Genomic DNA, 15,502 nt, shown 5'->3' with positions numbered 1-15,502 from the left:
CATAGCTGTAAGGGTCTGAGGACAGATTTAAACTCAGCAAGATGAATCTTCCACTGAACCATCTACTACCCCAAGACCTGCTTTGTCCAAAAATTGGAACATCTGTAAATAGATGATGCTTCAGAGCATAACTTACTAGACTTTTTCATGATTCTGATGGGAGTATCTGTAGTCTCCAATTCATCCTCTGCATTGCTGCCAAGATAGTATTCCTAAAACATAAGTCTAATCAGACCCCTTCTCAGTTCAAGAAGCTCTAAGGGTTGCCAGTTGGCTTCAGGATAAACTGAAAACTCCTCTGTTTGGCTTTTAAAATCTTCTACAATCTGGATCCAGGCTACTTTTCAATCATTTTGAGCAGTGAGTTTGGGTCAAGCTGACCCACTTGCAATTCCCCATGCCTGGCATTTTTTCTCTTCTCATGCCTCGTATCGGCTGTGCTCCCTTCTCACCTCCTACTCAGAATCAGGAAAGGCTTCAAGGGGGACCTTCCTTCCAAGTTCATTTCATGTGCCAGCTTCTTCATGAGGTCTAGTCTGACCCTACTGCCCCATCCCTAGATGCTAGAGCCTCCCTCACTGCAATTACTTTGAATATATTTTATATTTAAGGCAACGTGGCTTGGTTTTGGGCTATATCACTAACATGCAAAGTGCCTGGAACATAATGTTTGCTTAATAACTATATCTTGAATTAAATTTCATAGTATTGGAATTATTCCTATGAATGTTAAGCCCCTGGTAGCTAGGGAATGTTGCAGAAGAGGGATGGGATAAAATCACCTTTCGCTAACAATTGTCCTTTGGCTCTTTCTATCACTAGTAAACAATGGGTAATGCACCTCTTTCCCTCCCTGTAGCACAGAAGATAACATAAAAGGGCATGATCCTCGCATCACTCAATCTAGTTTTTTCTTCAGGATAATAACTGATGCATAGAGGGATGGAAAGTCTGCAAAGCACTTTCTATCAAGAACTCACTGGAGCCTCACAACAGCCCTGTGGAGCTCGTACTACACATGTAGTCCTCATTTTATGGGTAAGAAATCCTAAGGTTGGGGTAGGTTAAGCAGCTTGCTAATATCAAGCCTGGTGGCATCCTGGATAGTGACTGGAGTCAGGAAGATGAGGACAAGTCCAGCCTTAGTGTAACACTGGGAAGGTCACTTAAGCACTCGCTGCAACTGTTTCCTTAGCTCTAAAATGAGGATAATAATTTCATCTATTTTCTAGTGCTGTGGTGAGGATCAAATAAGAAGATAATATTTGTAAAGCACATGGTACAGTGCTAGGAACACAGTGAGTCCTAAATAAATTTATGTTCTTCTTTTCTTACTTCCCCTTTTCCCTCTTTCTTTCTTCACTATTCCCTCCCTTCTCTTTCTTCCCTTACTCCCTCCCTCCTTCTCTTTCTTTCTTTCTTTCTTTCTTTCTTTCTTTCTTTCTTTCTTTCTTTCTTTCTTTCTTTCTTTCTTTCTTTCTTTTTCCTTTTGTTCCTTCCTTCCTTCCTCCTCACTTCTTCTTCCCTTTTCTTCCATTCCTTCCCTTCCTTTCCCATCTTCCTTTATTCCTTCCTTTATCCTTCTCTCTCTTTCTTTTCCCTCCTTCCTCCCTCCATCCTTTGTCACATAACTAGTCAGTGTCTTAATTAGAATATGAACCCAATTCCTTTTGGCTCCAGTTTCAGGATCCTATAGTCATACTCCACCCTGCTTCCATCAAAGAATCCAAAATGTACGTGACCATGAGAAGGAATGTTTGGGTGTCATTTATTGTTGACAAGAAGTCTGTGAGGAAGAGTGTTTGTGTCTGACAAATTATCAGTATGATTTCCAGGTCTTCAGACCTGAGCACACCCTTCTCTCTGCATGCTGAGTAACCAACCACTCAAGCCCTTTAGCTACTCCCCTGTTGGTTAAGCTCCTTAATTGCATTCGGTACTCTCTCTACGTCACTGTCCATTACTCATTAATCTTCCAGCCCAACCCAGCTGTCTCAACCAAGCTTTTAACTGGAACACTAAAGGTCTCTGCTATGTGCAAAGAATAATTGATAGCCTCTGGCAGAGCTGAAGACAACCATAGATATCTCATGGTTCAAATGGGTATCAAATGGGCAGGAAATAAATTGGGGCTAAATGTGAAATGATGGAAAAAAAGAAAGAAGGAAAACCAGCATTGAACATGTGCATACACCTAACAATCACCAAAGAACTCTTGAGCTCATGACAGCAAAAACATCCTAGCAGAGGAGGAGGAGGCTGCCCCCTACAAAGTGCGATCTAAAGGGTACATGAAGGTCCCCTGGCTCTATATTATCAATTCTCAAATCTATCCTTTCATGGTAGATTCCTTCCCTTCTACATAGTCATTAAAGCCACTGTTTTGCTTTAGTGGGGTAGAGGGCAAGAGGGAAGAGCAAAAGAATGTATATAGAGAGCTATTGCTAAAATGAAGGTAAAGGACAGGGTTTAGGCAAAGACAAGTTTGGGGAGTGCAGAAATAGCTACTTAGTTTTCTCCTATTATTATATTATCCTGAATTTGTCCATTAGATCAGCAAGCTGTCACTGTAAAAATCGGAGGCAATCTGGTCCTGAGGAAATGAGATAGAGGCCTGCTAAATTCACTGGAATGTGCCAAGGAGGCAGGTTGACTAGAGGAAGCTTAATGGGGTACTGAGTGCCAGGACCACCATTGGAGCTTTGGGTCTGAAAGAGGCAGAATGAAGGCATCAGGCAAGGTGGAAATGCAGGCCAGTGAAGGTAGTTGATCCCCAAGTAGGAAGGAGGGGGTGAATGAAAAACTTGGTAATGTCACAATTTTGTTGTAGCCTGACTTGTGAGTCATAATTGATACCTAATCAAGAAGCAGTTTGGAGAGACAGCTAAGTGGCTCAGTGAATAGTTAGGCTTGAAGACAAAGGTCCTGGGTTCGAACCTGACCTCAGATACTTCTATGTTATCTTGGGCAAGTCTCTTGACCCCCATTGCCTTTTAAAAAAACCCTTTATTATCTAGGGGTCGTAACATACACATGCATACAAAAAAAAATCATTGGTTTAGAGGTGGAAGAATAAGAAATATCCTGTAGTCCAACCCTCTTATTTTGCAGGTGAGAGAAGGGTGCCTAGAACTATTAAGGGATTTGCCCAAGGACATCCATACAGAGCAGGAGAGACAGGATTTTAACCCAGGTCTTTTAACTCCAACTCTCATTGTTTTCTACTGTGCCACATGGATACTCACCCACATAGATTTAAATAGGTGAATATCTATGTACCATATCCTTTACTAAAGTCATTCTGATGCTTCTTCCTCTCTACCACATATGTACATACATATGCCTCAGTCTTCTCATTTGCAAAAGGAGCTAGAGAAGGAAATAGCAAACGACTCCAGTATCTTTGTCAAGAAATACCACATGGGGCCACGCAGAGTTGGGCATGACTGAAATGATTGAATAAACAGAAGATGTATAGTTATATGTGAATGTACATAAGTGGTATCTTCAATAGAGTTTCTTTGATGCTTCACTTTGGTGGGAGAGTGGTTCAGGGTTCATAGGTTCTCAAGGACAGTAGAATATATGATCTAACAGTGCCTGGTCATCCCGGGTCCAGCTTAGCCAAATGGAGAAAACAATCACCATCACCAAAAGATTTGAGAATGGATGATGCTTGATTGGTTTTGGTCATAGCAAGTAATGAAGACTCATTTACTAAAGTGTTGGGATCCATACTGTCCAGGTAATACCCATCTTGATGAAATTTGGGGACTATTGTGGTACATGTAATATATATATTAAATAGATATACCTGTTTTCATACATGTATATCATGTATATATACATATATGCATATATGTATGGATATCTTTGTAATTATACATACAATTATATACACAATATCTATATATCTATGAAAGAGCCCAAAACAAGGAAACAATGTAAATCCACAAAGGAACAAAACCATTAGGAAAATAAAAACACAAATTCTTGTTCCTTTTCAAACAGATGGCTGTCTCTTAGAAACACAGATAAAAGAAGAAATATATGGAATTAACTCAGAAAGGGAAAAAAAAAAGTATTTCCCTTTACTGTTCTGGCTTTTCTTACCTGCCAGAGATGACATGTTGATGATGACCCCTCCATCACCTCCATTTTGTTTACTCATGTACTCCAGTCCAAGATATGTTCCACTAATCACAGAAACCTGATAGAGAGAAAAATGGAGAAATCAATGTATTGGTTGATTTTGCCAGTTATTGAGTAGGTAAAGCACTTTCGTATTTCAAGATATCTTTGAACATTCCTTGAAGCAAAATAAAATCAATCATTTTTGAACCTAAATTTTATCTACCAAATAATTGCCACACTCACCACACGATTGTAAAATTTAGGATCATAGTTTTAGAGATGAAAAGGCCCTCTGATGTTATTCAGCTGTCATTAATGTATTAAAATAAATAGTATTTTAAAAGTATCTTGAAAACTTTAAACACTATATAAAAACTAGCTATTATTGTTATCGTCCATAATTATAATTATCATCATTAAGTTATTATCAACACTTATTTTGCAGAAGAAGAAACTAAGACAAAGAGGATAAGTGACTTGGCCAAGTTCACATGGTAGCAGAACTGGTATTTGAACTCAGGACCTCTAATTCCAAATCCAGGACAGTTCCATGTTGTTGCTTTGTAAAACATCACCTACATTATTTGCTTTCCCCAGAAATACTATTGCATTTTCTTTAAACTTGCCAGGGAGTAGAGCAGCTACTGCGATGAACTTTAAGTCATTCTTAGGTTGAGAGTCACCTAGAAAGCCCACAGATCAGAATTAGCAAATGGTCTCATATGTTTCTTTTCTTAATTTTGTTTTAACTTCTTGACAATCTGTGTCCATATTCCAATATCATTGATACTTCTGTCTCCTGAATACTTCTCAGGCTCCGTCATTCTTGTGTTTATTATCAATTGACCAGTAACCATTTATTAATTTATTTGCTAATCTTCAGGTCAGATATACTCTTCCCAATCTGCCTCTAGAATTTAAGATTTCAACAAAGACATAAATGATTTGTAAAGTAAAAGCGATGCCTGCAATATATTTCCTTTAATGTTTCATGCTTCCTCACCTCTGTGACTCAGTTTTGGAAAACAAAAACTTGTTTGAGATTTCATGATTCCTACTTACGTTTATCTGGCTTTCAAGGATGGAATGAAGAGGAAACTGATTTTTAATGAGTCTGAGGGGAGGAGTACTTACTTATCTAACTGACATGCCCTTGCTTTAAAACTTTTTGGGGCTTCCCAAACAAGTACTCAGAGAGGTCGGTCTTACACAGTAGTTGTTTTGTAATACAAAATTAAAATAAAATCCTATTCATTTGTGCAATAAGTCAATTTGACATTAAGCTGACTAGAGGGTAAATAAGCGAATCCAGAGGCTTCTTCCTGCCCCCAGTCCTCCAAGCCAAAACACACAACTTAATTGTTTATATAAGAGGAAAGAAAAAAAATATAGAAGGATAGAATTACCAAAGTCTGTTATATTCTGCCAGTTTCTGCCCAAGCCTCTTGCAAGCCTGAACAACATCTAGGTAGCATTTTATTAGCACTTTGCTTCTTACCTATAACCCTTCTCATGAATTTACTTACAACTTGGTTGATAGACAATTTCCATATTTCCAATACCACGTGGGTGCACACACATATACTAAGGCTGTCAGAGGTGAAACTTGAATTCAGGTCTTACTAGCTTCAGGACCAAGTCTCTCTATCCACTATTTCATTCTTCTCCTCCCCCTACATTAGCAAAGACTTATTTCAAAGTAGTTTCAAAAATGAATATTTGATATGATTTGACCAATTGGAACCCTCTTCAGAGAATGGAATAGAAATCTTGCCTTGGCGTCAGTGGTCCTGGTTCAGATCCTGCCTTTGACACTAACTATGTGACTATCACTAAGTCATTTAGCCTCTTCAAGTTTCAGCTTCTTCAGTACTTATATTTTGCTATCATGGAAACTACTTTAGATTTTCTTTTTTAAACTCTTACCTTCTGTTTTGGAGTCAATACTGTGTATTGACTCCAAGGCAGAAGAATGGTAAGGGTAGCAATGGGGGTCAAGTGACTTACCCAGGGTCACATGGCTGGGAAGTGTCTGAGGCCAGATTTGAACCTAGGACCTCTTGTCTCTAGGTCTGGCTCTCAAATCACTGCTACCCAGCTGCCCCCATGGAGACTACTTTAGATAAAAATAAGTTTTCTTGAAACCCTTACTGTGTGTTTTAGTAACAACTCTAAGACAGAATGCAAGGGATAGGCAAACAAGATTAAGTGACTTGGCCATGGTCATACATCTAGGAAGTATCTGAGGTAGGATTTGAACCCAGGCATTCTATCCACTGTGTTCCCTAGCTGCCCTAAAATCCTTACATATAGAGCATTAAATTTTGGCTTTCTATTTGCCTTGTAGTAAAACTTTTTATTATAATCTTCCTATTTCATTGTTCTGCCCATTCTCCCATGAATGCCATGAGGTAAATGTATTAATGATCTAGGTCTAATTTATAACATTTCAGCCTTAGAAGAAACCTCAGATGCTGTTCTCTGCAACATTCTAAATGAAGGAGGTATGTCCCTCCAACATCTTAGTATGTGCTCTTTCAGCCTCTGCTTAAAATCATCTAGTACAGAGCCACACATGTTGTCTTGAGACCATTCCATTTTTAATTAGCTAGAAAGGGTAAGAAGTTTATTCTTAGTTTTTATGAAAGTGTTCCTGTGAGGGGTAATGTTTAAGCCTAGAATAAAAAAAATTGTAAAGAACTTTCTTGTCTGACAGTGAATTAAAGTTGGCCTCCCTTCTTAGCCATCTCTTCTTGAATTCGATTTTCTTTTCAATTTGCTTATCTCTGCCTCTCTGAAAGGGATTTGCTGGTGAATGTCTAATAGTGGGCTGAGGTGGGGATTATATGTGACACTTTTAAGTTTAATCTTCAGTATTAACGTTTTATCCATCAATTTTCTAACTCAAGACAATCATCAAAATAATAAATTAAGCCTTACTTTATAGAGCTTACTGATTTCCAAGAGGTATAAATGTTCACACTGAAAATTTCACAAATGATCTCCTTAGTTGGTATAAGTAGGTTCCAACATACCCTTCCCTCTGTGTAGAGCACTTAACATTTAATTCTTTTTCCTATCCATAATAACTTACCCATTACCATAATCTCCCTATATGTCATTTCTCTTATCTCTTACTTCATTCTTCCGTTCTGATTTAGGATAAGCATGATGAATATGTTTATTTCTTATTTATCACACAAACTGTATAACTATTTCTTAACTTTCTTGATTTCTCTTATCTTCTTGGTTCCTGAAAATATTGCTTTTATTCAGATATTTATTCCCCCTTTCTTCCTTTTTCCCTTCCTCGTTTTCCATTCTTAACTTCTCATTATAGTTCATACATTCCTCTATCCAGTGATTCCCAAAGTGGGTGCTACCACCCTCTCGTGGGGGCGTCAAAGATCCAGGAGAGCGGTGATGGCCACAGGTGTATTTATCTTTCCTATTAATTGCTATTAAAATTAAAAAAAATTAATTTCCAGGGGGCTGAGTAATATTTTTTTCTGGAAAGGGGGCAGTAGGTCAAAAAAGTTTGGGAACCACTGCTCTATACCATATATTTTTCATCTGGAGCTGCCTATAAACTAGAGCAGTGATGGTGAACTTTTTGAACCTTTTAGAGACCGAGTGCCCAAATTGCAGCCCTCATACCACATGTGAGCCCCTGCCTTACCTCAGACAGGGGAAGGAGGAAGTGCTCCCATTGAGTGGCTGGGCAAAGGGGTGGGTAATAAAAGAAATGTCCTCAGGCATGTGTTGGGAGAGGGAAGAGAGTGGCCCCCTCTGGCATGTGTGCCATAGTTTTCCCAACATAAAATGAGAGGATCACTTTGACCTCACACAGACTCAGATGGTTCCTTGGATTGTGTAATAATCTAATAAATGCTATTGAATCTTTATGGAAAGTATCTAGATGGCCTGAGAGACATTCAGTAGTGTTTATATAAATCCACTATAGCATGGTGCAATGGAAGAAACAAAACAATTGAGAGATCTGTAGTATGGGTTCTACCTCTCACTAGCAGAAGTCCCCCCAAAGTGATTTTTTTTCTCATCCATGTAATTAGGACAATTCTTGCCATATCCACCTACCTTGGAGGGTTGTGAGAAAAGTGCTTGGTGGAATTGGGAAGGTTTTTGTTTTGTTTTGTTTTGTATCATGGCAGTACATGCCTATAATCTCTGTTACTGGAAGACTGAGGCTAGTGGATCACTTGAATTTTGGAGTTCTGAGTTAAAATAGGGTTAACGTCCATCAGGCAGTTAGATGGTGCAGTGGATAGACCATGGGGCCTGGAGTCAGAAGGATTCAGTATCTTTGCTAAGAAAACCTCCAATGAAGAATTGGACATAACTGAAAATGACTGATCAGCAACAACCATCATCATGCTCTCTGCCCTTTCCCCCAAATCTCTGAGGTTCCCTGGGCAATCATGAAGAAGCAAGATAGCAGAATAGATAGAGGACCTAATTTGGATTTAGAAGTACCTTAATTTAAATGCCACTTCACACACTTATGAGCTCTGTGATTCAAGGTAAGTCACCTAACTTTCTAGCCACTATTTCCTCATTTCTAAACCTGGGACAGGCAGTTAGATGGCACAGTAAATAGATTACCTGGGAAGACTTCTCTTCCTGATTTAAAATCTGGATTCAGGGCTTCCGGGTTAAGATGGCGGCAGAGTAAAAAGCAGCTGCTTAACCTCTCCTAATGAAAATATATAGGACTCCTCAAGGGTACATAAAAACAAATCCAGGTGAACGAAGGGACCCCACAACAGGGCACAGCAATGAAGGTACGTGGAATCAGGGCATTTCCATGCTATAAGGGGGTGAAATAGCTCTACTAAAATGCGAGCTGAGTAACCCCTTTCCCCACCCCACACCACCTATAGTGCCAAAGCCAGCACACAAGAGTTAGAGCAAATTTGGGGCACCATTAAGTCCTTGGCAGCTACCTATGATCACCAGGGCCTGTTCCTAAGAGCAGCAAGACTTAAGACCCCAAGAGGCTAAAGAACGAGCAGACTTGGAACACAGACCGTGAGTGTAGGCGTGGTCATAGCTACAGATGCGGATTCTGAGCACAGGCGTGGACCGTGTGTGGGGACCCAGAGCAGAGGGGTACATGACTGTGGAAGCAGTGTCCTGAGACTTTTAAAGAAGCTTTGGGCAGAGGAACAAGCAAGGGGACCACCAGGAAGTTTGACCCTGAGAACAACTAGATCTAAGACCTCAGGAGCTTTAAGAGTGCAGGCAGACCCTGGGCATAAAGTTAAAGCTGAGAGGGTGGTGGGCTAACAATGGCAGGCCAGACACAAGAACCACAGAAGAGAAAGATCAAGAATAAATCTTTGACACTCAACAACTTTTATATAGAAAAAATCCAGACAACAGAGCAAACAGCAGAGGAAAACAAACAAGTAATCACATCCAAAACTTCCCAAAAAAATGAAAACTGGTCACAAGCTATTGAAGAGTTCAAATCTGAGATTATGAGAAAGATGGTAGAGAACTGGCAAGAAAATAACAGTTTAAAAGGCAGAATCTCACAATTAGAAAGTGAGGCTCAGAAATCAAATGAATTGATAAGCAAATTGAAGACCAGAAATCACCAGCTAGAAGGCTTGAAGAACCAAACAGACCAGATTCAAAAGGAAAACCAAAAGATTATAGCCGAAAACCAGTCTCTAAAGGCTAGAATTGGGCAATTTGAAAAAGATGCCCCCAAATCAAAAGAATTGTTAAGCAAATTGGATACCAAAATCAAATAGCTGGAAAACAGGATACACCAAATCAAAAAGGAAAATCAAAAGAATATAGCAGAAAACCAGTCTCTAAAGACAAGAATTGGGCAAGTAGAAGCTAATGATCTCTCAAGACAACAAGAACAAATAAAGCAAAGTCAAAAGTGAAAAAATAGAAGGAAATATGAAATATCTCAATGAGAAATTGACAGATCAAGAAAACAGGTTTAGAAGAGATAATTTGAGAATCATTGGTCTTCCTAAAAAAGCAGAAATTAATAGAAATTTGGACTCCATACTAAAGGAAATTATTCAGCAAAATTGCCCTGAAGTTCTACAAGAGGGCAATATAGACATTGAAAGGATCCATAGATCACCCTCTATACTAAACCCTGAAAAGACAACCCCCAGTAATATAATAGCTAAATTCAAGAGCTTCCAAGTAAAAGAAAATTTTTACAAGAAGCCAGAAAGAGACAATTCAGATATCAAGAAGCACCAATCAGGATCACACAGAATCTGGTAGCCTCCACACTACAAGACCTGAAGGCTTGGAATATGATATTCAGAAAGGCAAGAGAACTGGGTCTACAACCAAGGATCACCTACCCATCAAAACTGACTATATACTTCCAGGGGAAAGTATGGGCATTCAACAAGATAGAAGATTTCCAAGTATTTGCACAGAAAAGAGCAGGACTAAATGGAAAGTTTAATATCCAACCACAAAAACCAAAATAAACATGAAAAGGTAAATAAGAAACAGAGGGGAAAGAAAGAAAACTCATAATTTTTTAAATTTGACTCTTTAAGGGCTTCAATAAGATCTAATTATTTGTATTCCTATATGGAGAAATGTTATGTGTAATTCTCTGTAGTGAACTCTATTCACTATTATAGTATCCACTATTATAGTAATTAGAAGAATTATTCATAGGGAGAGGTTGGAGTACTAAATGGTCTAAGATGATAAGGGGATGGGTGGGAAAGAGGGGGGTGCATAGTAGAGAACACCAAGAGAAACTTGAATGAATAAAAAAACAGGATATTCTCTTATACACAAAGAAGATATGGGAAGTGGAGGGGATGAATACTATTATAAGAAGAAGAGGAAGAGAGCATTAAGAGGTAATATTTAAACCTTACTCTCTGAGAGGGAGGAGTAACTATATCCATTGAGATATAGAACTCTATCTAACCCTACTGAGAAAGTCAGAAGGGATAAACCAAGGGGAGCAGGAGAGTGGGGAGGTCAAAAAAGGGAGGGGAGGAGAAGGGAGAGGGAATTCATTAGGCCTTAAAAATAAAAAGAGGGGAATAACAAGGGAGGGGGTAGAAAGGGTAGTAAATCAAGGGAGTGGTTTAAAACAAATCACTGTTTTAAAAGGAAATAGCCTAAGAAGAAGGGGTAGAACTAAGAGAGGATACCAAAATGTTGGGGAATACACAACTGATAATTATAACTCTGAATATGAATGGGATGATTGATTATACTAAATTAAAAAGCTTTTGTACAAACAAAAACAATGCAACCAAAATCAGAAGGGAAACAACAAATTGGGAAAAAAATCTTTATTACAAAAAAAACTGACAGGGTCTAATTACTCGAATATACAAGGAGTAAAATCAATTGTATAAAAAGTCAAGCCATTCCCCAATCGATAAATGGGCAAGGGACATGAATAGGCAATTTTCAGATAAAGAAATCAAAACTATCAATAATCACATGAGAAAGTGCTCAAAATCTCTAATAATTAGAAGAAATGGAAATCAAAACAACACTGAGGTATATCACCTCACTCCTGGCAGATTGGCTAAAATGATAGTAGGGGAGAGTAATGAACGTTGGAGGGGATGTGGCCAAATTGGGACATTAATGCATTGCTGGTAGAGTTGTGAACTGAACCAACCATTCTGGATGGCAATTTGGAACTATGCTCAAAGGGCTATAAAAGATTGCCTGCCCTTTGATCCAGCCATACCATTGTGGGGTCTGTACCCCAAAGAGATCATAGATAAACAGACTTGCACAAAATTATTTATAGCCGCACTTTTTGTTGTGGCAAAAACCTGGAAAATGAGGGTATGCCATTCAATTGGGGAATGGCTGAACAAACTGTGGTATATGCTGGTGATGGAATATTATTGCTCTAAAAAGGAATAATAAACTGGAGGAATTCCATGTGAACTGGAAAGACCTTCAGGAATTGATGCAGAGTGAAAGGAGCAGAGCCAGAAGAACATTGTACACAGAGATCAATACACTGTGGTAAAATAGAATGTAATGGATTTCTGTACTAGCAGCAATGCAATGATCCATAACGATTCTGAGGGACTTATGGAAAAGAACCCTACCCACATTCAGAGGAAGAAGTACAGGAGAGGAAACACAGAAGAAAAGCAACTGCTTGAACACATGGGTTGAGGCGGACATGATTGGGGATGTAGACCTGAAACTACCACACCAATGCAACTATCAACAATTTGGAAATAAGTCTTGATAGATGACACATGTTAAAACCAGGGGAAATGTGCATTGGCTGTGGGGTGGGGGGAGAAGTCGGGGGGTGAAGGGGAAAGTAAGAAAATGAATCATGTAACCATGATAACTTTTCTAAAAAATAAAAATTATTTAAAAAAAATCTGGCCTCGGTCACTTCCTAGCTGTGTGACCTTGAGCAAGACATTTAATCCTGTTTTCATTAATTTCCTCACCTGTAAAATAAGCTGGAGAAGGAAATGGGAAACCATTCCAGTGTCTTTGCCAAGACAACCCTAAATGGGGTCATGAAGTATCAGACATGACTGAAATGAGTTCACTTGAAAACTAGAGTAGTAGTACCTACCTCAAATGTGGAAATGAGAAAATATAGCTCACCTAAAATCACTATGTGTTAATTATTATGCTTTTATTACTTTGTTGTCATTGCTAGTATTAGCATCATCTTCATCATCATTCTTTCTGGTTCTAAATTTTATAACGCTGTAAAGATATCTAGATATCTTCTGTTGGAGTTACTGCTGAAGAGATCTCATTAAAAGGGCATAAATCAAGTAAAACCCATACTCTTTGAACTAGAGGAGGTGAAAGGGAGTGGGGAGAGAAACAACTGATGCAGGTGTGGCAGAGCATGGCCAATAGGCAGGCTTGTCTTCTAGGACTGTGCCCTTTGCAGCCATAAAGAAACAAGTTGTCATCATCATTCATGCTGGGTACAACAGCATGAATGTATAACAACAGTATAAAAGCACTTCAGATATTATTGGAAAATGTCATTGTGTACAGGGAAGTAGAGAATGATGGCTGTGAATTTGTTGTCCTGGCAGCATTCAGAGCTATTGAAATATGGTGCGGTATTAACTTCCCTTGGGGCTATGTAAAAAATGTATCTGATAGAGCTCCTATTCTCTAGGATTGCGGAGCCTCAAATGGGCACTAATGACATGCCTATCAGTCTACAATCATAAAAAGAAACATAATAGAAAGAGGAGGAAGCTAAAAAAATGGCATTATTATAACTATTATGCACACACAGACCCGGAGTCCTTCATTCTGATCATGCAGAGAAGCAAGTGGAAAGGGGAATGGGTGTCAGCCATACTCTCAAAGGTCTACCAGTGATTCCCAAAGCGGGTGTTACCACCCCCTGGTGGGTGCTGCAGTGATCCAGGGAGGCGGTGATGGCCACAGGTGCATTTATCTTTCCTATTAATTACTATTAAAATTAAAAAAAATAATTTCCAGGAGGCTAAGTAATATTTTTTCTGGAAAGGGGGCGGGAGGCCAAAAAAGTTTGGGAACCACTGATCTAGACTATCAGTGGACCTAAGTAGGAATGAGCAGAACAAACTTTTAAGTTATCTATGAAGAATGAAGGTCATGTCCTGTTCCTTTCACAAAAAATTAAACAAATGCTTTTATTCCTCTCTGCAGTCTGGTCAAGGTCACCCATAACAGTAGGCTTTTAAGAAAAATAAAGGAAAGCTTTGCTTTTTTGTGAAAGAGCAAGGCAGTTGGCTGAGGTCAGTGGGGGGAGGGTCTAGAAAATCCCCTTTGCTCTTCCAGAGTTTCCTATTTACAAAGAACCTATTGAGGCTCTTTCCTGCAAGGAGCAGGTGTTTATTCAACCAAGTATTGTTATTTTTTAAGCCAACATGCTTACTTTGCTGAACAGAGTGAGACCTGACACTGTATTCAATCTCTGTAGTCCTCTCAACCTTCTACATTCTGTTTTCTCTTCTCATGTCACTATAACTCAGGACAGTTCTGAAGGGCACGACCATGGTTGATTGCTCAGCATTACTTTATGTAGAGTCCAACCACTGTGAAACTTTGGTTTTCTAATATATCTAAAAGATATCTATGGATAGAACTGAGTGGTTTCTAAAGAATATCATCAAAGATCCTAAGCAGGAAGGGAAAGGAGGGAATCCATATCCTACAATCCTATGGTTCTTCCTTTTTAAAAATGTATTTTTATTAATTTCATTAAATAATTTCCAATTATACTTTAAAATTTTATAACATTAATTTTTAATAGTTTGAGTTGTAAATTCTTTCTCTCCCTCTCATCCCTCCTTCTTCCTTGACAAGACAAGCCCTATGATATTGAGTATACATGGGGAGTCATATGGAATATATTATTATGCCCATCTTAGCCATATTGCAAAAGGAAACATATTCACTCCTCCCTCTCCCACTCCCCGGAAAAAGAAAAAAGAAGTGAAAAAAGTTTGTTAAGTGGATTTATGATGATAGAGGCATGTACTGTTAGACATGCTCCCACCTTTATTTAGTCAACTGTTTTGATGCTCCATGACATGGATTCCCCCAGTCCTCACACCTCTATGGTAGTTCCATGACTAACCCAAATGGAGTCTCTAGAGATGATAATCCTCTGACTTCCTTAGTCATCCTTATTTATCCAGAATGCCCCTAAAGCCCTTATTCTACTTTCTACCCAATAAATTAATACCCAAACTGAGGCTCTCTGATTCTTGTTTTTATCCAGTGGGAAGAACTAAGTAGCTTTGGGGGAGCTTGACCCTTACCCTGAGAGCATTTCCATTCTATAAGATCAGGTTGCAGAGGGAGATCCTATCATCTTTTCCTTTCTCTTTTCCTGGTATTTCCTAGCCAGAATGCTGAAAGGCTAATTATCAATAATTTTCCTATCAAGGCAACGTTTGAATAATTAACATCCAGAACTCTCATATAGAAGAGGTCTCCTTTCCCCCATCTTTTGAGTATTGCTCAACTTTGAGAGCAAAACTTCTCAAGAATGTTTAATATCAAAGACGTTCACCCAATACTCAAACTCTAAGAGTATAGATCTGCTCCTTCCTGGACACAAAGACAGAGAAACTGACTGCTTGCAGGTGGGATAGGCATCAGTCAAGAATTGAACTCTAATGTTCACTGAAGTTAGCTGTCCTGTGGTTCTTATGATAGGGTTCTCCCACCTGGTGAAGTTCTTGCAAAAATCCTCTTCATTTTATGAGGCTCAGGAAGAAGCTGTTATGAAATCTTATTCCTGAAAGGCTCTGCAGAACCTTATTTATTTTTGTATTTGAAACAAAGTAGAAGGATGGTGCATTGCATGGGTTCCTTCCTA

The 15,502-nt window shown here is 38.8% G+C and overlaps 1 protein-coding gene across 3 annotated transcripts in view; it reads right to left on the bottom strand.

Annotated features, from left to right (window-relative positions):
- HPGD (15-hydroxyprostaglandin dehydrogenase) overlaps positions 1 to 15,502 on the bottom strand; it is a 42,743-nt gene that overhangs the window by 13,038 nt on the left and 14,203 nt on the right. For 2 of the 3 annotated variants that reach the window (XM_044680673.1, XM_044680672.1), the window contains one exon: positions 4,114 to 4,210. The exons of the other annotated variant lie outside the window; for it this stretch is intronic. In XM_044680673.1, coding sequence (XP_044536608.1) covers positions 4,114 to 4,210 — 97 coding nt within the window. The remainder of the gene's footprint in view (positions 1 to 4,113; positions 4,211 to 15,502) is intronic. 3 annotated transcript variants of the gene reach the window in all.

This window comes from Gracilinanus agilis, chromosome 6 (assembly GCF_016433145.1).
Source record: "Gracilinanus agilis isolate LMUSP501 chromosome 6, AgileGrace, whole genome shotgun sequence".
In the NCBI taxonomy this organism is placed as follows: Eukaryota; Metazoa; Chordata; class Mammalia; order Didelphimorphia; family Didelphidae; genus Gracilinanus; species Gracilinanus agilis.
Note: the sequence above shows the minus strand (reverse complement) of the source record. Positions and strands in the feature narration are given on the sequence as shown.